Source organism: Euprymna scolopes, chromosome 5 (genome assembly GCF_053919585.1).
Source record: "Euprymna scolopes isolate OS-2025 chromosome 5, ASM5391958v1, whole genome shotgun sequence".
Taxonomy (NCBI): Eukaryota; Metazoa; Mollusca; class Cephalopoda; order Sepiida; family Sepiolidae; genus Euprymna; species Euprymna scolopes.
Window position 1 is genome coordinate 27,967,738 of NC_136486.1, and position 21,419 is coordinate 27,989,156.

The 21,419-nt window shown below is 32.8% G+C and overlaps 1 protein-coding gene across 9 annotated transcripts in view; it reads right to left on the reverse strand.

Annotated features, from left to right (window-relative positions):
* LOC145276755 (endophilin-A3-like) overlaps window positions 1–21,419 on the reverse strand; it is a 557,457-nt gene that overhangs the window by 345,244 nt on the left and 190,794 nt on the right. For all 9 annotated transcript variants that reach the window (XM_080127997.1, XM_080127994.1, XM_080127991.1 and 6 more), the window contains exon 2: window positions 14,712–14,780. In XM_080127997.1, the coding sequence (XP_079984123.1) occupies window positions 14,712–14,780 (69 nt within the window). The remainder of the gene's footprint in view (window positions 1–14,711; window positions 14,781–21,419) is intronic.

The following is a 21,419-nucleotide window of genomic DNA, read 5'->3' on the forward strand; positions in this document are numbered from 1 at the left end:
TGAGAATATATTTTAACTGGATTGGAATTGCTAAAAGTGCAAAGCAATGAAAGAATCGAAATTTCGATTAGGAAGAATGTCAAAATAAGCAAAAACATCAAAGTCCAATGTGCGAAATTTCAATATAAGACAAACAAAGGCACAAATCAGACATAGCTGGAGAGAAAGCCAGCAGTAACACTTCTACCATCACAAGCACTGACCAACCTACCAACCGACCCAAACTCACTGTCTCTCTTGTCATGCTATTACTATTTACTAATGTACATAAAACTTAATGTTCATTTAACAAGTGTCTGTTTGGTTTTTAAAAAACCATGTCTATCAGCGTGTATATACTATTGACACGCATTTGTTAAAAAGTGCAACCAATAAATTATATAAACCGACTATATTACAAACTCACGTCTTTGTAAGGAGCTGAGATTCTTAATTGTGCTCTATTTAGGTAAGTAACTTTGGCTTAAAGAAATTTGATTTCATGCACCTGAACATCCAATTTTTAATAAAGGCAATAAATGTGACCGTGAAGAATAAATGACCACTATGCAGAAAAGAATTGTTGGCATGTCTGTATGTATGAATGAATGGAATTACTCTAAGAATAAAACAGTCAGAAAAGACCAACAACCTAAATTCCTCCAAACTGTAATGGCCTGTAATTTTCCATAAATAAACATAAAAAGGTTACATACTTATCGCAGGGCAGTGGTTTATCTAAATTTGTACTTGGATAAAAATTCTTTCCTTAATTTACTTATCTCCCCACGAGGGCAGAGTTAGATACAAGGTCGGTTTTTAATGTGAGAAAATTCAACTCCTCCCCAAAAAGGTGCCACTTTGAATTGGGGCAAACATTAAAGTTGTTTCCATCTAGAAGGAGTTCTTAACTGGCCAAGGACAGAGAAGATAAAGTTTGATATTACAAGAGATACTACACTCTGCTCCTAGCCATAAGACCAAAGAAAAATGCAATTTATTTTACATTATCTTATTAAGATAACTGATGAGGATAATCTTGCAAATAAAAATAAATAAATAAAAAATAGAATAATTCATATGTATAGAAATCTATACTTAGGGATTTGGGAAAATCTTTTTAACAAATCTTAGCTTGCTGAGCCTTATCATAAAAGGTCCATACCTAGTTGTTTTAGAGAAAACTTAGAATGAACAGACTGAAGCTAATACAGATAATGAAGAGAAATAAAGGATGGAGAGATGAACAACAAAAACGAGTACTTTTAAGAGCCTTTTCTTTTTTTTTTAACTAATGAGTCCTGACTAATCAAGGCCAAAAACCACTCGAGAACAAGAGTAAACGAAACGGAATTAGTTTAAAGATATGCTTCCATTCAATTTGTCTGCTTAGCAATGAAAATGCTATTTCAAACTTACGTTAAAGAATGGATGGACAAAGCCTTATAGAGAAGTGTGGATGCCTTTAAAAATATTACTAGAATAAAATGCGACCTGTTATATGTCCATTGAGCTCGGGTTAGATTGTTTGAATCATGAAAAAACGAGTTTGCAAAACCAGTTAAATATAAAGAAATAAAATGATGAATTAAAAATTAATCTTTTTACTCACTATATTCCTCTACAGCTACAAGTTAAATAGTATTACTACTTCTGCAGTATACGTACTGTGCTGCTTTCTTTTTTAGATGGAATTTTCAAGTTAAATTCAATTTTTTACGTATCTTGTTTATTAAATTGTTAGGTGAAAGTACAGATTAATTACTAAAGCCTCCATCCCATTCCCCTATATTAAGAATGGGGGTACTTGTGCATTTAACGAACCAGACGTAACTCAGCATTTGTCTGGCGCATGACGTCAACAGCCGGATAAAACCGAGCGTTGGCGATAAAATAAAAACAACGCTACAAAATAACTGTACAATGAAATTGTAAAATGTAGAAACATAAAAAAAATTAAAAAGTAAAAAGCAAAAAACTTTTTTTTTTTTAATTATTGGAATTGTTTTCTGTTTTCAAAATAAATATAAAAGTATTTTTTTTTTTTTTGGTCTGAACTTTTTTTTCAATTTTTAACGTAAAAAAAACATTGTCTGTCTTAAACACGTAAAAGTTAATTTTTTCAACTCTTTATGTCAAATAAATGGAAAAGCCTAAAAAAAGGGGCAATAAAAAGCATTGGCGGGGGGGGGAACAAGGGTTATTTGTACATTTTCTTTTTCGCCAGAAACAAGGATCGGCGTTCCTATTTGGAACAGTGACCAAGAAACCCTCCTTTTCGTCGGGCTCGTATCCACCGAAGACCCAGACCGGTGTCACAAGTCTGCCGGCGGTTAAAAACGGACTCGTCGATTTCTACCGTATGGCCTGGGCCTCCAATCTGCCGGGGATTCCTCAGAAAATAATCCACGATTGTGTGGCGAGAACGTAACCCACATTCGCGATGGAGATTTTTTTGTAGATGCCATCTCGAACGCCCATAAGTATATTATTTTTATTATACACGCGATGGTTAGTCGGGATTTTGAGAAGAAGGTCCCAATCCTAATGGAGGTCCATCGACGACATGTTACACTTCTACACCTCCAACCGTAACCGTCGGAAAGGCTTGTTCTCTTTGCAACTACACAATCCTGGCCAAAATGTAAACACCTTTTCTCTTCTGCCAACAATTTCCGTTGCTGGCAAAAGTTTAGTGCAGCCTCTGGGGTCTGGAGCTGGTCCGCAAGGTTTGTAATATTCATTATCTCGTCAGTTATCTTTTTAAAACAAAATTTTTTTTAACTCTTCAAATAAGCGTTTCTTGAGTTGTGACACTCTTCTAATTGATAGCGAAATTCTCGTCTGCTTAATCGGCAACGCTCAGTTATATCCGGCTGTTGATGTCATGCGTCGGACAAAGCCGAGCAAATGCTGAGTTACGTCTGGTTCGTTAAATGCACAAGTACCAACTAAATAAGATTGTTTCAGCATGGTCCACTAACAGCAAAAGTATCTTTCTTCCTTTATTAGCTTCAACTGTTGATAGAGCGGGAGAAAGCAAGAGATACTATATGAATGGGAAAAAGGTAGTCTAAGTATGTGCTATTTTTAAATAGGAAAACTGTGCAAACGATGATCTAATTTAAAAAAGGAACTGATAGAAAAATATGAAATGGCAAAATCAACTATTTTGAAGGATAAAGATTCTATTAAAGCTAGTGATGTAGCTAAAGGTGTGACTATAATTACTAAACAAAGGCCACAGTTACTAGATGAAATAGAAAAGTCAAGTTTAATTTGCATAAAGCAATTGGCGTTAGCTGGAGACAATGTAAGTGAGGAATTTGTGTGCCAAAAAGGAAAAACATTTACAAGGATTTATTGAAATTAAATCTTTTCACAAGTGATGAGAAATTTGAACTTAAAACTAGTAGAGGATGGTTCGAGAAATTCAAAAGGAGAGGTGATATTCGTAGCATCGTTCAACATGGAGAGGTGGCATGTTCGGACAAAGCGGCAGCAGACGTGTTCAAGGTCAAGTTTACAAACTATGTAAAAGAGAATGCGTATTTACCTCAACAGATTTTTAATTGTGATGAGACAAGGTTATTTTTGAAGAAAATGCCAAACAGGACCTTCATTACATAAGAGAAATTTCACTTTCTGGGCACAAACTTATAAAAAATACGTACACACTAGTATTGTGCAAATGCCAGTGGAGATTGTAGGGTGGAACTACTGCTTAGCTATCATTCTGTGAATCCTCGGGCTTTCAAGTCACACAAAATGATCAAAAGTAATTTAGTTGTTATGTGGCGAGTAAACTCTAAAGCTTGGTTGACCAGGCAGTTCTTTACTGAATTGGTTTTTCAAGTGTTTGCCCCTACTGTTGAAAAATATTTGGAAAAAAAAAGTTGCTTAAACAATGCTCATAAAGAATGGTCTGATGTTTCTTATAGGACCATGAATTCTGCATAGAGGAAATTTTTTTTTTTTTTTTTTTTTACATGGAGTTCACCACTTATCAAGGCCCAATGGCCACTCAGGGATAAGGGTTATTGTGTGAACAGTAATCAAAGGGATAGTGTAGCAATAGTATTAGAGAATTGGTAAGGTGTCATCACTTGGGGGGGGGGGCGGTTCATCAGGAATTTGTTTATGTTGGACTTGAAGACATCCAGGTTGAAGTCGGGAGGGAAACAGGCAAGCGGAACAGAGTTCCACAGGCATGCAGTTCTAAGAAAGAAGCTTTGTTCATGGTATCTACGTTTTGATTTAGGCACAGATAGGGAGTGGGAAAAATTATTGACGGTGGTTTCAGCTAGTCGGGTGTTTTTTGAGAAAGATTGGCGAGGGGGGGCAGAGAATGGAGCTCAGACGAGCACCTGCCATGGAAATAACGATAGAATAATGGCAGGCTCGCTACGTCTCTTCTGTGGCCCGATTGTGTTACAGAATGTGAATTTGAAAGGTTTGATGATAGTGCGTGTCTCAGTAAGGAGGCTGCTTCTGTAGAAGCAACTATGGAGGATATTCTGTCTAGGTAAAAGCCTAGATTTGAAGGTGGACACCCGTGATGTTGAGGAATCACTGGAGGAGCATACCTCTCAGCTGATAACAGAATCTTCAAAATGAACAAAATAAGTGTGTTGAGGAGGAACATTCAGAGGAAGAAAAAATGAAGGAGGATGCACAAACAACAGTATTGAAAAAAAATATACAAGTGGAATGATATCAAAGCCTTTGTGGTTAAATATCACCCAGATATCGCTACAACCAGCAGACATGTAGATATTTTTAATGACAATGTCATGTGCCATTTTCACAAAGTGTTGGACAATCTATACTCCTATAAATTCGTTTTTCTTTTGTGTGTATTGATATTCATATTAAAAAACCCTCTTTTATATTTATTTAAAAAGAAAATACCATTTTCTCATATATGGGTTGTGGAATTGTATTCACTAGCAAAAGATCTAACTAATTTGCATATTCTTTTAAACATTCATTTTAATTAATTCCCTATTAGTTGCTTCGGTTTTCTAATGGGATAATCATCTTTAGTTAACTATTACGTGTAATTATATTCATGCAGATATTCTACATGATTTATACTTGCGTAATATTTGCGTGAAAAGTTTATAGTAAACACAAAATTGTTTCCATATTAGTCCTTGCGCGAAAGAGCAGGACACAAAATGTTTTAAATAACAAAGACTTTTGCTGGCGAGGACTACTATTGACCGTAACCAGTTATACAGTCCTTTTGAAATTTTCATCTATTTTTCTCGTTATGTACTAAATATTTGTTAATGAAACCTATATGAAATATGTTCCTTATTAAATTTTAAAGATTTTCTATTCTGAAAGAAGTTAAAAAAAAATTTAATTTTAAAAATTATTTTAAAGTTTTGTTAAAAAAAAAATTCAGATTTTTTCATTAGTCAGACCTGTATTACAAAGAGGGTATTGCAAAAAATGAGTTGTGGCATGAGGAGACATACAAACCGAAACAGAGAGAATATTCAGACCTGTAATAATACAAAGAGGGGGTTGCAAAAATGAGCTGTGGTGTGAGGAGAAATACAAACTGAAATAGAGAGAAGTAGAGTTTTAAAATATAATCTTAAAAACATAAGATACAAGTTAAAAAAGCATTTCATCCAAGGCATGAAAATTGGTAAACAAAATGTTTTTACTATAGGCTTTAAAAATAAAAGTACAAGATTCAATTTGAAATTTATTTATCTTCAAAGTGCACTTTTATAAATTTTACAAAGTAAGGTATAAACATTTAATTTAAATTGAATAAAAAAATTACCTTGGATTTATTTTATGTAATGTACATTTTGTTGCAATTTAAAAACATTATCTTTCATCTAGCAATTAATGATATAAATATAAAATTTTCAATGATTTTTTTTTAAAGTGCAACAGAATGTACATTGCATAAAATAAATCCAAGGTAATTTTTTTATTCAATTTAAATTAAATTTTTATATCTTACTTTGTAAAATTTATAAAAGTGCACTTTGAAGATAAATAATTTCAAATTGAATCTTGTACCTTTATTTTTAAAGCCTATAGTAAAAACATTTTGTTTAACAATTTTCATGCCTTGGATGAAATGCTTTTCTAACTTGTATATTTATGTATACGTATATATTTTTGTTTAACAAATTTTGTCTACTAAACTCCTTTTGATCTACAGACATGAAACTTCATATAGAAGGTATTTGAATCAATGCAAAACTTTATATTTGGGTTTTAGCCTGGAAAAATCGGTGCAAAAGTGTGAAAATTAAAAAAAAAAAAAATGAAATTTGCCAGGTGAAGGTCGAACACCGGCATTACGAATGCAACGTAGTAGCTATTGGTTCATGTTTTTATTTTTAGCCTTGCTGCAAACATATTTTCATAGCCCAGTCATTGACAGCAGAGGCAAAATAAATCGGGAGCTGAACGTTTTGGTTTCAATTCTCAGTGGTGGCGCATGAGTTTTTTTTTTTTTTAAATACTTTTTAAATCATTAATATATATCGCATCCAATCTATCTATCTCTCTCTCTATATATATATATATTAAAGTGAAAATGTCTGTCTGCCTTTTGTCTATGGAAGTTAACCAAGACTATTATACAGAAAGGCATTACTTTACATATTCACACTTTTTAATATATATATATGCACATAACATTATGAACAGTACATAGGGCCAGAGCAAAGCCGAGCAGAACTGCTAGAAGAAAAAAAGTTTCATTGGATAAATATTAAAGAACATCCCATTCAGGAATCATCGTTATCCAAGAAATTTGCCAAAGAGAGAAGTCCAAATTACGATTTGCCTCCTGTTTTGATGGAAGTAGATTCTCTTTAAAGCAGTAACCCCCCCCCCCTTCATCTACCCACTTGTGCCACCATCTGATCATTGAAAAATAAGAAATAAAAAGTGGAATTCCATACATTTTACTCTCATAGTGCATGTATAGATTATATTAAAATTGTAATCATCTTAATATGTTCATTGGTGATGTTCTCTGCAATTAAATGTGTAAAATCCTCAAAGTTTACAGATAAAAAAGGACTTTTAAATTCTGGAACCAATTAATTCTATTTCAGTTAATTTAAAGACGGAAATATCGTTTCGGTTGTCGAACAAACACCTGGAACGAATCATGGTCGAGTATTGAGGTACCACTGTATAATGTTTGTAGTATGTTATCACCTATTCTACTTTTTAATAAATAGGATCTCCTGATCACCAGAGACGCAATGTAAAAAAAAAATATATTTTAAAATAAAAAACGTGATGTCCCTTTTGGGCTATATGTGGAACTAAAATACACCTTCTTGGTTTTCTTTCTAGGATCCAAAGGTAGTATCTGTTCTGTCTAAAAATAATATGAAATCGTGGGGTTTCCGTTCACGCTGGGCATCCATACAATGGAAATATGTCACAAACTCTTATAAGGCTATTGGAGATATCCCGTAATAACCAGATATATTCTGACACTATATTAACCAGATTACTTAGATACTTTTACAGTTTTTTTAGCCAAGATCAAAGTGTAGTATCTGTTCTTCAGATGCGGCACTTCCATTTCTCGTTCTCTTTCAGTGGGGGAGAAATCCTTCACGACTGAGACAATTTTTATTTTTGTACCTTTTCTCCACGTTAAAAAACGACCCTGTGTCTAATTCTGTCCCGTGTGGAGGCATTGTAAATAGGTACAATAATATCGTGAGGTCTCCATTCATGCTTAACATCCACAGAATGTCCAGCAGCAATATATTACATATGCTGCTGTGGAATTTCCACAGGTCTCGCTAGTTTTGTTGAATATGCTGAATCGCTAAAATATGAGAGTCTACTTTTGACCAGGAGTTTATCTTTTAGCAGACAACATTCACATATGGGAACATATAAAAAATTCTGTTTGTAGAAATTAGTGCAATGTTTTTTTTTGTTTTTAAGAGATATCGATTTTTTGATTAAAAATTGATTTTTATGAACAAGAAATTCATGCGTTACTCTCAAAATTGGGTCATTTATTATATTTAAAGCTTAGTTGCTACTGCAATAAAAAGTTAGAAGTATTTAATCTTATAAAGTGTGTGTGCGAGTAAATATATATATATATATATATATATTAAGAAACTATATATATTTATATATTAAGAAACTCGTTTCTTCTCATTGAGCACTTTCAGTTGAATTAAGTCGGTCAATTTAGCTCTTATGCACAACGATTAGATCACTGCGACTGACGTAAAGAACATTTAAAATTAAAATGTTTAAAATTCAACGTTATTTCTTGCAGTTAATGGTAGGTAGCCGAACGGATATGGTCTTTGCTATTCGAGCCAGAGATGGCTCGTATTGCCGGGTTCAAATCTGTCAACTGGTGTTAATCGTAACACCCTGCACTGAAGATTCCCGAAAGGATGAAACGCTAGTGTCTGTAGGTATTTAATTATTATAATTAAAAAATTTTATTATATATATATATATATATATATATATATATATATATATATATATATAGTAGTAACCTTTGTATAAATGAAGTAGGGAGTTGGTTAATGTACACTTCAACTGACAGGTGAGAATAAAATAAATCTGATTGGTTAGCTACGAGAGTTCCTATTTACTTGCCTCCCCACAAGGTCGGTTCTTAATGTGGAGGAAATCCAGCTCCCCTAACAGCACTCTGATAGAAAGAAAAATAAAAATTGTCTCAGTCTAAAAGGATTTCTTCTCCACTGACAAAAAAGGTGAGGTGTAGTATCAGCACAGATACTACACTTTATTCCTAACCAAAAGACCAGGGTGTTTCCAAAAGTAATGCCTCCTTTATTTTTTTTTAACTCAAAAAGTTGAAGAGCTATGAAGACACACACGGTATCAGTAAAATGAGCTCCAGAATTTATTTTTCTACATAGTCACCACCATTCTCAATGCACTTTTGCCAGGCATTCAATTCTACTTCTGACACACGTCCATGACTCCAAAAGTTCAGTCATCATAACAATGCAATTTGCAATCTCTCCTCATCCATTCAGACGGAATAAAAAATAGGCGGCATTACTTTTTGAACGCCCCCCCCCCCTCATAGCTAAACTAAATACGATGTGGATATATAATACAAAAGGCAACATGAATTGTATGCATTTAAGCCTGACGATTTCGTATGGGGATGAAATGCAGGAGAACCTATGTAATTTAATTGCCATATATTTTCACAACTTATTACCGAGCTCTACTCATGTATTGAGCACTATTGTAGTCAAGTGGACACATGCATATGTGTGTGTGTATATATTAGTAATCCAGGTAATGTTTGTATCCGCAGGGTAAAAATCTAAAGGATTTTTTTGTTTATATAATAGTGCTCAATAACACAGCTATTTATTAAGAAAGAGTCCGTTTTTATTGAGTCTACAATATAAAGGAGTGAAAAAAAATTTTTTTCATAGGTTCTGAGGAAGTCAAGCTAATTATAGCTACAACAGAAACATGCTTCAAAATGTGTAGTCATACTATGTTTATATTGAGAAAACTTATCTTTATATCTATAAAAGTGAAAATTGTGTGTGTGTGTGTGTGTGTGTGTGTGTGTGTCTATGTACATTTTTCGACACAATAACTGTCAATTTTCAGTCTACAGACTCGAAATTTGATATACAGGGTATGGAGATTTGGGAAAATCTTTGTAATTCATTTTCAACCAGAAATTTGGCTGTTAAGGGGTCAAAGTTCAACGATTTGACCTTTAAGAACTCTACCAAACTCCTCCGACAATTTTGGGTCTAAACACTTGAAATTTTAGATATAGGTTCCTTGGACATGGATCTAACTTAATAACTTGATTTGAGCCCAAAACAATAAATGTTAAGGGCTCATAATAGGGGTCAAAGTTAAAAAAAATAGACCTGTGCGGTCTCTACCAAATTACTCAGACAATTTCTGGTCTAAACATTTGAAATTTTACATACAGAATATTCAGAGATAGGGCAAGCTTTTAATCGGTTTTGGTCAAAAATTTGAGCTAATAATATATAAATGTATGTATGGATGTTTGCATGTCTGCCTAAAACTTTCGACAGAGACGACGGATTTTCACAAGATCAATATAGTTTTTAAGTTCGACCCTTCAGATGACAAATACCAAAAAATTGGCTAAAAACATTAATTTCTTCACCCTCAACTGGGCAATTTTCTACAGAGAGGGGATCGCTTTTTTTACAGATATTTTCAAAAGTCATCCCCTCTTTTCGATTCTCTAGCCTTAATTTAAACCTACATCACTTCTGGTTTGGCAGTGGTCGTAACAGCAAAGACGTCACGTTTTTTTTCACATTCTTTTCCTCCTTCGCATTATGGGTCCGAGCCTGCCTTCCTACTACCACTTTTGTTTTTGCTTAACACACCTCCAAACATCCGGGTAACGCCGGGCACCATTGCTAGTTATCAAGATATGTGTAATGCACATGTGGTTATATATATATGAGATAGATAAGGAAGAGGTAGTTTGTTTAAAGCATTACTGATTAACTAATATGTAAGTGGTTTAGACTTAACAATGTAAACTACCAGGATGGTGAAATAATGTGAGGTATGAATAAAATTTCTATATTCAGTTTTTTTTCAAATATCTTTACCATATAATCAGTAAATATGGACTTAACAGTTAAATATAACTGTAATAGTAAAATGTCTAATATTTTAGAGAGATACCTCTTTTTCAAAAAACTACACAGTAACAACAAATACAAATTCAGAACAACTATCACACAGACAAATAACAGGAAGGCAGTGAATTCATTTTATTTTATTTATATTATTAGAGTTTTTTTTGTTGTTAATTCAAACAATAGTTTGTTAATATACCTTTGGTTAGTTTTCTAGTTACAACTAGGCAGATTTGGTACAGAATTTCATTCTAATGCATTTTATATAAATTATATGTTGTTTTTCTTTTGGTTTAGTAGTTCTTGAGTGTTAACTAAGATTCTGTTAGCAAAACAAATTAAAACAGGAAATGCACCAACTTAGAAATATGGTATTCTTCTACAACAAAATTAATCATGATTTATCTAAAAAATAAAGGAAAATACAAAAACTTTCAAACAGTATTTTTTATTTTATTTTAAAATATGTCATGAGAAAATAATTCCCTGTTTAAATAAGTAGAAAATGTTTATTAATTTAATTTCTACAGACAACTTCTTAAACAGATGTTTGTAAGTACGCAATGTTAATGCTTTTAGATATTCTTGGATTATTCGTACTGTTTCTCCTTTTAGGTGTTATTTTCACATTTCAATCGATGTAATCTCCAACCTTTCTTCAAATGTATTTTGTCAAACTCGGGAATCTTTATTAAATTTGTAAATTTGCGCAGAATTTTTAACTGAATCCTTTATTTAATCCTGGGGAGGGGGGTGGGGGGGGGGTAAACGTGCTCTAGTTCTGTCAAACATGACTAGATAGAAGTCCTCCCAAGTAATTTTATTTTGAGTATTACCCGCACTGAGGATTGAACCTTCAACTTCCGGGTGAATGTAACTCACAACTGAATTTTATTAAATACTCTATCCACCATGCCATGGGTGCTTGCAAAGAATTTCAGAGGTGATGTTGACTGAAACATTGTGAAAATAAAACTTAAGATGAGAACAGTAGCCTAAAGAATCCAAATAATACAAATAATCAATCCTCATCTCAAAAATTTTAGATATGTTTACTCTTTCTCTTTTTTAGAAAAAAAAAATTAATTTTAGTGAAACCTGGCTATGCAGTCTGCATTGCATGGAGAGAAATGATATGAGAAGGATATGATGACTGTGTAACGTAAGTGTTAATGACAGGTTTGATTCTGATAACCTCAGAGGTAGATTAAATCTGGATAATATAGGGAGATGTGTGCTGACCAGAAGCCTTTGATGGTACGGCCATGTTCAAAGAATAGATGAGAATTCTTGGCTTAGTGGATGTAGAACAGTTGAAATAGTAGGTTCAGTTTACAGAGGAAGGCCATGGAAACTATTGTGTTTACCCTAGGCGGGTTAAATCAACTTCCTTCGGATGAGGAAGTTTCATGGAGTATGAAATTCACAAGGAGTCCCCACTTGCATCCCCATTATGAGATATGATGACGTTAGGTTTTTGCAGCTCGCAGGGAGGTGTCTATATCCTTCTATACTGTATATAGCTATTCCTCAATGGTCACCCATAGCTTGCTATTCCTCAATGGTCACCCATTTGGTACTGACTAGGCTCAATGTTGCTTAACTTCAGTGATTCAATGAGAACCAGTGTGTCAACATGATTATACTGTACATCATAGAAAACATAGAAGGAATTGATAAGGATGGATTTGAGAGGAAAAAATAAAGAATTGATCAGATAAAGATTAATTAAGAAATCGGTTTCTAAACATCTACCTATACATGCCAACATGTAATACAGACGGTTTGGTTTGGTTGTTTTTGTTTTACGGCATATCAACCCTGTTATTTAATGTCGAATCCAGTAATTTTGAAGAACAATATTTTAATAGAATATATTTTTTTTTGTTTTTTTTCAAGTCGGTTTCTATTTAACCCATAGTTGGGACCCTAACAGGTACTACCTCTCCGGGTCAGAGTGGACCTGGGAGCAATGCCAATTAAAGGGTGGCCCACACTCCTCAAAGCCCACAAGCTGGGGCCTCACCATCGGATATAGTTTAAGATCATATTCAGGACCATAATACACACGGTAAATCAGTTATTACTACTATTATCATAATAAAGATTAGCGTTTCTTGGACAGAGAGAGTGTCAGATGCCCAAGTCCTAAGTTATCTTAGTTGTTATTTTCCTAAAATTTCGGCTGATGTAACCTATCTTCTTCAAGTGCATCTTTTTGAAGTTGAGCATTTTTTATTCAAACTTGAGAGATCTTTATACTGAACTGATGAACCTGTACGGAATTTCTTTATTGAATCAATAGCGGTAGATTGTCCTCATTCTGTCAGCCACGTTTCAAAGTTGGAAAAGATGTAATCTATGACCTATGGGTATATTGTCAAAAACATGAATATAACAAACCAAGATGAAAATAGTATAAACCTTTATATTTTGTTCATTAAAAAAAAGAAAATTGTTGAATTCACACAGAAGAACCCTAAAAAACATGGCCGTCCTTAAAATCAAAACAGTACATAATATATAGAAAACGAAACATTTTAGGCTGTCAAAAACAGGTAAAAGTTAAAACCCATTGGCTTAATGTTTTATGCCAAATTGATAAATTTGTGCTGATTTTTGCACTGAACGGATACCATAATGCTTAATTCACTGCACTTTACAACAAAAGTCCATACAAAATTTCAACCAGATCAACCCAGCACAAATGAACCATAATATTTGCAAAAAAGGTCCATGCAAAATTTCAGCCAGATTGGCCCAGTAGTTTCCAAAACAAAGTTGAACAAACGGACAGACTAAGAGAAATATAATATAAACACATAAATTAATACTATTAAGCCAGTGTTTGAACTTTTAACATTTCCGGAGTTAGAGTTGAGCATTTGGCCTATCGGAATTGGTTGAGACAATTTTAAGTTATCAAATTATGGCATACATATGAGTTCAAATATTTTGAATCTTTTTCTGTATTTTAGAGAAAACAATACTACTTCTCTTATGTATCTATATTATATTTTTGTTTGTCTACCTGTCCGTTCCACTTTTTCTTGGGAACTACTGGACCAATCTGTCTTAAATTTTGCATGGACCTTTGTTATAATAAGGTGCAACGAACTAAGTATTATGGTATCTGTTCAGCGCACAGTATATGATTAATATGAATAAGTCACCACAATACCACATTTACTCTAGAAGTTTTCTTGGAAACAACTATGTTAATTTGGCTGAAATTTTGTATGGACATTTTACTGATGAAGTGCAGTGAATTAAATATTATATCTATTTGATACATAGTTAGGGATTAGTATTTAATGAAAAAATAAGCATAAATTTAATCATATTCAACTATCAATTTGACATAAAGCATTCAATGGGCTATAACTTTTGCCCATTTTTAACAGGCTAAAAGACCTAGAAACTTCTTTTTTATGCAGCGATGCCTCCTTTTCAGGGTTTTCTTTTTATTTCTTTTTTTTGGGGGGGGGGTGAATGCTCTGACGAACTACAAGCACTTGAACCCCCTCGATGTAAATACCCCCGACAAACCTGACAAACAGCAAGATCCCACCCCTTCACATTAGAGATCCCTAAATGTATGAAAGCCTTCTACTCCAATAGATTCTTCCTCAGAACTGCCAGACTTTGGAACTCCCTTCTGGGATTCTGCTTTCCCAACTGTACTGACATGCAGAAGTTTAATTGTAACGTGAACAGACATCTTGCTACTCAACTCCCTACATAGTATCCCTGCAATTTATGTCCCCGATAGTAGCCCCTACATCAAAGTGGCACTGTGCCTTGTTTGGGGTGAAAATAGAACCAAAAAACTTTTTTTTTAATTTTAAAAATTATTTTAAACAAGGATATGGCAATCAATTTTTTTTTTACTTGTTAAAAGGGAAAACCTTAGTTTTATTATTTCATATTTTTTCTTCCATATGAACACATTCTTATCGGTAAAATCTATAATCCATCAAATGCATATATCTTCAATTGCTATGAATTGAAATTGCTTATTAGTAAATGCGTAAAAATTAAAAATAAGTTTCAACTTACTCTTTCCATTTCAACGAACTCATCATCAAGCTCTGTTCCTTTGGCTCCACCAATTTTTTCACTCATATACTGAAAAAATAAAAATAAAAATACTTTAAATTTATTTCATAAACGATAAAAAATACAAATAATTTCTACTATTATATTAAAAAATCTGTGTGTATGTGAGCTTGTGTCCTATAGACTCTGAAATGGCTGGGTCAATATTTTTTTTTTAATTTCAAACGAAGTACTTGATGTGTCTGGGAGTGTTCTTACATAGGTTTTGTGTCAGAATGCATCTGATAAATATTAAAAAAAAAAAAAAAAAAAAAATCGATAATCCAAAAAATCCAATTAAAGAAGAAAGTTCGATATTGACCAAAGTTAACCCTTTTATACCACAAAACATCACAAGTGTATTTCACAAGTTTTATCGCATACACAGAAACACCCAGCTTATAAAATCAACTGTAGAATCTTTTATAAAACAGGTGCGTTCTAAATGAATGTTCTTTTATAATACATTTGAACCATGATACTTGACTTTTGTACGTTCAACTCAAGTGATTATGTAAAACTTTAAAAATCATCAGTTAGTTTTTTTTATATGACAGGCGTGTGTTCGAAATGAATGTTTCCGTTTAGAGCAGAATTGAACCATGATACTTGACTTTTGCATTTTAAACTTTAAGTGAATCCATCATATATAGATGATTTTATAAAATTAACAGTAGATTCTCTACAGTGCAATGTAGACTACAATGTTATTGTGGACTAAGTCAATGCGGAGAGAACTGCGAAGCTTCCTCCTAGTACTCTATGGAGTGAGGGGGCGGTAGATTTCACCGATTTCAATGACAATAAAATATGAGAGGGTGGAACATTTGTTGATCATCATTCAATCCCGGACAACGTCGGGTCTCCCTGATAGTAAAAAGATAAAAAGAAACTCACGAAACCTGGAAAATACATAAAGTGTTAAATTAGTCTATTTTCGCAACGGACTAGTATTCCATTTTTTCCTGGTCTGATGAGTGCATAAGCACAAAATTCCAAGTTACTGGTGTGGATTCAACAGGGTAACAATTATTGCAGTTAATGCAAACACTGGCCTTATGGCATCGAGCACTCTTTTGTTGTTTTTTTTTTTTATGGTTGCCTTTTTTCGGACTAATTTGTTTTAAATGCTACTTATGCAAAATAAGAACCATGTTGGAATTTTATGGGCAGTTTATGTAAAATGTTGGAAGGTGCTGAATGAAAGTTTTGGGAATTTTTTGTGTGTGCAAACACTAATTCTTTCAATGAAAAAAAATATTTCTGTTATTACAAGATAATTCCATGAAAAATTAATTGAAAAATGAAAACAATATTCTTTTTAATTTATTTATTATTATTATCCTCATCTTTTCTTAGTTGCTTCACAGTGTTTCGGCCAACTATTCCTCTAGCCTTCGTCAGGTGGTAACCGCGACTAGATAGGAACTCTGAATCTTCTAACTGCATTCTCAGCAATTACTGCCATCCGTAATTGTTGTCGTCTCACCACGCTTTGGCCAAGTAAGTCCTTGGCCGGCTTTGAGTAGGATTGAAACCGCTATCTTCAGATAATTCTCACCTGTAACCGTAGAGGCTTACTTGGCCAAAACGTGGTGAGACTACAACAACTATGGATGGCAGTAATTGCTGAGAATGCAGTTAGGAGATTCAGAATTCCTATCCTGTCGCAGTTACCACCTAACGAAGGCCAGAGGAATAGTTGGCTGAAACGTTATGAAACAACAACTAAGAAGGATGAAGATAATAGTCCGCAATAAATAAATTAATTAAAAAAAAATACTCATCTCAATAATGAATTCCAATTAAATAATATATATTCTTTTTGTTATTACAAAGTACAAGGAGTAATTATTGGGTAAATCTTTACGAAACTGAAAAAAATGTTTTTGCTGACAGCACATGATATTCTCCAATATAGTTGTTCATCTAAGTACTGAAACGGTTCAAAGTTGCTTAACTCTGGTTAATCTCGTGAAAACCAGTGTTAAAAAGTGATTTGGTCGTAAATCATTGTGACATGGCAAAAAAGGATTTTCATCTGTATGCAAATATACAGGGAACGAGATACGTACCCCTTCCCCCCCCCCCCAAAGCTTGAAAAATGAGTTCATTATCTGGTAAACTCACAGCTTTCGGTAGAAAAAGAAGGCAAATAAAGGGAAAATAAAAATCAACTCCCTTAAGAGTTGATTTTTATTTTTTTTAATAAAAACGTTTTCAATTAGTTTTATCGCTTGCATTATATCTCTCCAAATTATAAGCACACATTGATATAACGTGCAAAATTAAAATTGTCTATAACTTTGACACACTGCCATGATTTGGGTTATGATGACCCTATTTTAGTTCAGGAATAGTTTGGTAGTTTTGATTTCAGATAATTTCACAGACCTAAAAAAAAAAAAAAAATGGAGGGGGAGCTCATTCATGATCATATCTCCTGATGAGACGGTCACTAAAGTGTCCCCCATATCATTGAACCGTGATAAAACAAAGTTTGTTGGACAATCATGGTTTAACTTGGTGTACAAATAAGGCGTAGACTGAAGCTTGTTTGTACCAAATATGGTTGGATTGCATAAAGAATTACAAATTTTATTAACAATTCTGGGAAGAGGGGGATATTGTTTTGCTTTTTGTATTTTTTTTTTTTTTTTTTGTCACCCTGTACTATTAAGTTTTCTGGATCTTGTATCTAAGTTTTTATATTCATTGTAAATATACCTATAAAAAAATACAAATTTGAGTGGTCGGTGTTCTGTTGTAAAAAATCAGAATATTTACCGATGAAAAAGTTAGGAAGGGGTCATGGTACAAAATGTGAGGAAAGAGAGAATATATTTCTTTGATGATTTAGAAATGGATATATAGAAAAAAAAGCATTTTAAGTACAGTAGAACCCCGGGATACAGTGGCCCCAGATACGTTTTTTGTTTTCAGATTACGATGTGGAATATTTTTTTTTTTTTGGCCCGCGGTTACGGTATTTCCTCCGCTTTACGGTGTTATTTATAATATTATTTGATTATATACATGCGTATTATATACTATATTGTATTTTGTTACAAATTTTTAATATGTACTGCATAAACTTTTGCTTAGGCCCTGCCATACGGCGATTTCACCTTACGATCCCAACCCTGGAACGGATTAATACCGTATCCCAGGGTTCTACTACAGAAAGATTTCCAAGTTCAGCAGAAAGATTCGTGGATTTGACAAGATACACCTGAAGCAAAGCTGAGGTTACATCGATTGAAATGTAAAAATAACACTTGAGATGAGAACAATCGTCCGAATTATCCAAATAATTCTATTTGTTGATTCAATCAAATTTTGAAGTAGTCTATGTTGCCTCTAAAGTGCTAATCCGGTTACTATAATAAAAACGAGTTTGTTTTTTCTTATATAGTATGCTTAAAAAGGAAGATCTTTTAGAATCTACCCCATCCCCCAAATCTCTGAAAAAAAAAAAAACTAAAAAAAAAACTAACTGCATATCATGCATTTCCAATGTGTAAAATATGCTTACACTAGTTTTATTAGCCTCCCCAGCAAAAGTTATAGCCCGTTCACGTACAATAAGTTCTTTGTGCAAAATTGATAGTTGAATATAAGTCGCTAGTTTGAACCACGGGTTTTATTTAGGAGAAATGACTAAAAACTCCATTTTTATTTATTGTCTTTGAAAACTTTTCATTAATAATTAATTTTTCCAATTCCGATACCCCCAAAAGTCTCGATTTGTTTTTTTTTTGTTTTTTTATTCCGATTCCAACAATAATATATGTTATAAAATATATATGGCGATTAAGCTACACCGAATATTCCGCGTTTCATCCACTGTAGGATTCTTAAGCCTGAAGAATCCTAGAGTGGATGAAACGCGGAATATTCGGTGTAGCTTAATCGCCATATATATTTCATAACTTAATAACTAGCTCTACCTACGTATTGAGCACTGTTGAAGTAAATACTTAAAGTTTACGCATAAATTTATACTTTCGTATATTAATTTTATGTGAATAAATGAAGTAGTTTATATATATATATATATATATATATATATAAGCCAAAATATGCAATTGGAAGGAGCATATTTTCCGCTAGTTGAAGATAATTATTTTTAATCTGTATTTTTTTTTTTTTTTTTTTACATGGAGGTTACCACTTATCAAGGCCCTGAAGCCACTCGGGGATAAGGGTTATATATATATATCTATGTATATAATTTAAAATGCAGAACATTTACCATTTTCATTTTAAAATATTATAATTAACTAGACTTTTCAGCTTGTTAAAAACTAGCAAAAATTATAGTCCGTTGACTTAGAATGAGTAATTTATGCCAAATGGATGGTTAAATATGATTATATTTGTCTTATTTTCTGCATTAAATACTAATTCCTATTAATTTTTTAACTGTGTATTGAATGGATACCATAATACTTAGTTCGCTGCCCTTAAAAGTCCATACAAAATTTCAGCCAGGTCGGTTCAGTATTTTAAAGAAGAAGTGGAACGGACAGGCATACAAACTAAGAGAAATAAAATATAGATTAATAATAATACATAAAATTCGTCTGATGCAATAGATAATATTCAATATAGGATTTAGGGATTAAAAAAGACTGGAACCAATTTTTAAATAGAGAAAATAGTTTAATCTTAATGAGATATACAAGAAAAACGCACTCTCTAACTCCTAGATAAACATAAGATTTGTCTATTTTTTTTATTTTTGTTTAGCATTTGTCTGCCTTAACGTTTTACAAATTGTGACCTGTTTACGCGTCAAATGTGGAAAAAAAAGAAAAAAAAAAAAGAAAACAAGAAAAAGGGGGAAAAATGATAATCTTTTACTGATGGCCAATGAGTGCAGTGAGTTATATTGTGCTGTGCCGGTAAGGCGGCTATCTAAACGAGAATCATATATAGTTAATGCTTGACACAGAAGCAATGCAGCTTTTATAAGAACTGAACTATCTGTTCTAATAATCCTTTTATTCATTTATTTTTTAATTTTAAACTAAAACTAAACAAAAATTTGAATTTCCAACTTAAGACCATATGCCACTTTAATTAAAACCATTAAATTAAAATAGAATTCTTTGATATGACAAGGCGCTTTTTAGTTTAGTACTTTACTTCCCTGCTCGTCTTCAAGTCCAATGTAAACAAGTTCTTGTTGAGTTGCCCCGTTTAAATAATACAATTTTACCGTCAATTTCTACCACTACTCATCACTACGTTATCGTCTCATTGACCATTTTACACGCATTAACTTTTATCCTCGAATGGCCTTCAGTTAATAAAAAAAAATAGCAAGATGGCTGCCATCAATTACTTTACTCAAAACCAATATTCACGGCAACTTAAAATATTGATTTTTTTTTCAACTCACAGTTATCTCCCCTTTCAAAGGTGATTCAGCATTATAAGTCGATGACCAATATCAAAAAGGTATTATTATACTAAGCAAAGATCATGAATCTAATTATTACTGCTGTGAGAGTATTTCTCTTTCTCGCTATTTATATACTATGCATTATATTAGCACAATATTTTTTTTTTTTTGTGTGTGTGTGTGTGTGTGTGTGTGTGTGTGTGTGTGTTTTTTTTTTTTTGGAGTATTTAGAAAAGGAAAAATATTGCATTAATAGTAAATAATAAATTCCTAACAACTAAGGCGGATGCCATGATTGGAAATATGACCCTAAACCTTGAGATTTTTCCAAAAAGGTGGAAATACGAGTTCTACATTTTTATCCATTTTTAGAGAGCTTGCAACTTTTATAGTTTGAAGAGCTCAGTTTTTTTGTTTTCCTTTTTTTCTATAGCGTCGAATGGTCCAGGGTCGCCTGACGAAGTCTCATTGACTGAAACAGATGGCTGTTTGCAGCGACCAAATCTAACTGTTTACCTTTGAATAAATAATGAAATATTATGCTATTGTTATCAAGCACTATCTAACAACCTTGCTTCATTCATTAGTCTATACTTTTGTACTTTTGAACATTTCAAGCCTGGAGATATATATATATATATATATATATATATATATATATATATATATATATATATATATATATATATATATATACACACACACATACATAGCGATAGTTGAATGAACCAATTCGTAGTGGTTGCCAGCATAGGGAGTATTTGCTTGCATATGATATAAAAAAAAAAACTCTCCACAGAATCTAGAATTTAGGTAATTTTTTTTTTTTTTTGTAAATGTTGGTAGATATGTACTTTTTTTTTCTTTTTTGAATGTGTGACAAGTTTTGCATAAACTTGCGCTTAAATGTCAAACCACAATAAAATGTAAGCGGCATTTACGTCTACCCGCATCTTATCTATTAACCACCGACATACAAAAGATGCTTGCACAGCACTAATAATTAGATTTATGTTTCATGATCTTTGCTTTGTATAATAATACCTTTTGATATTGGTCAACGAGTTATAATACTGAATCACCTTTGAAAGGGGAGGTAACTATGATCGAGTGGTTAACAAACGGACGACCTGGGTGTTCCAAGTTCGAATTCAGTCAGTTCCACACAAAAAAAAATCAGTTTCACTTGGGATGTTGGCAACCTTCTTGTAGTCCTCCCTCTTTTTGGAAAGAATTTCGACTAGAAAATTATCAGGTTA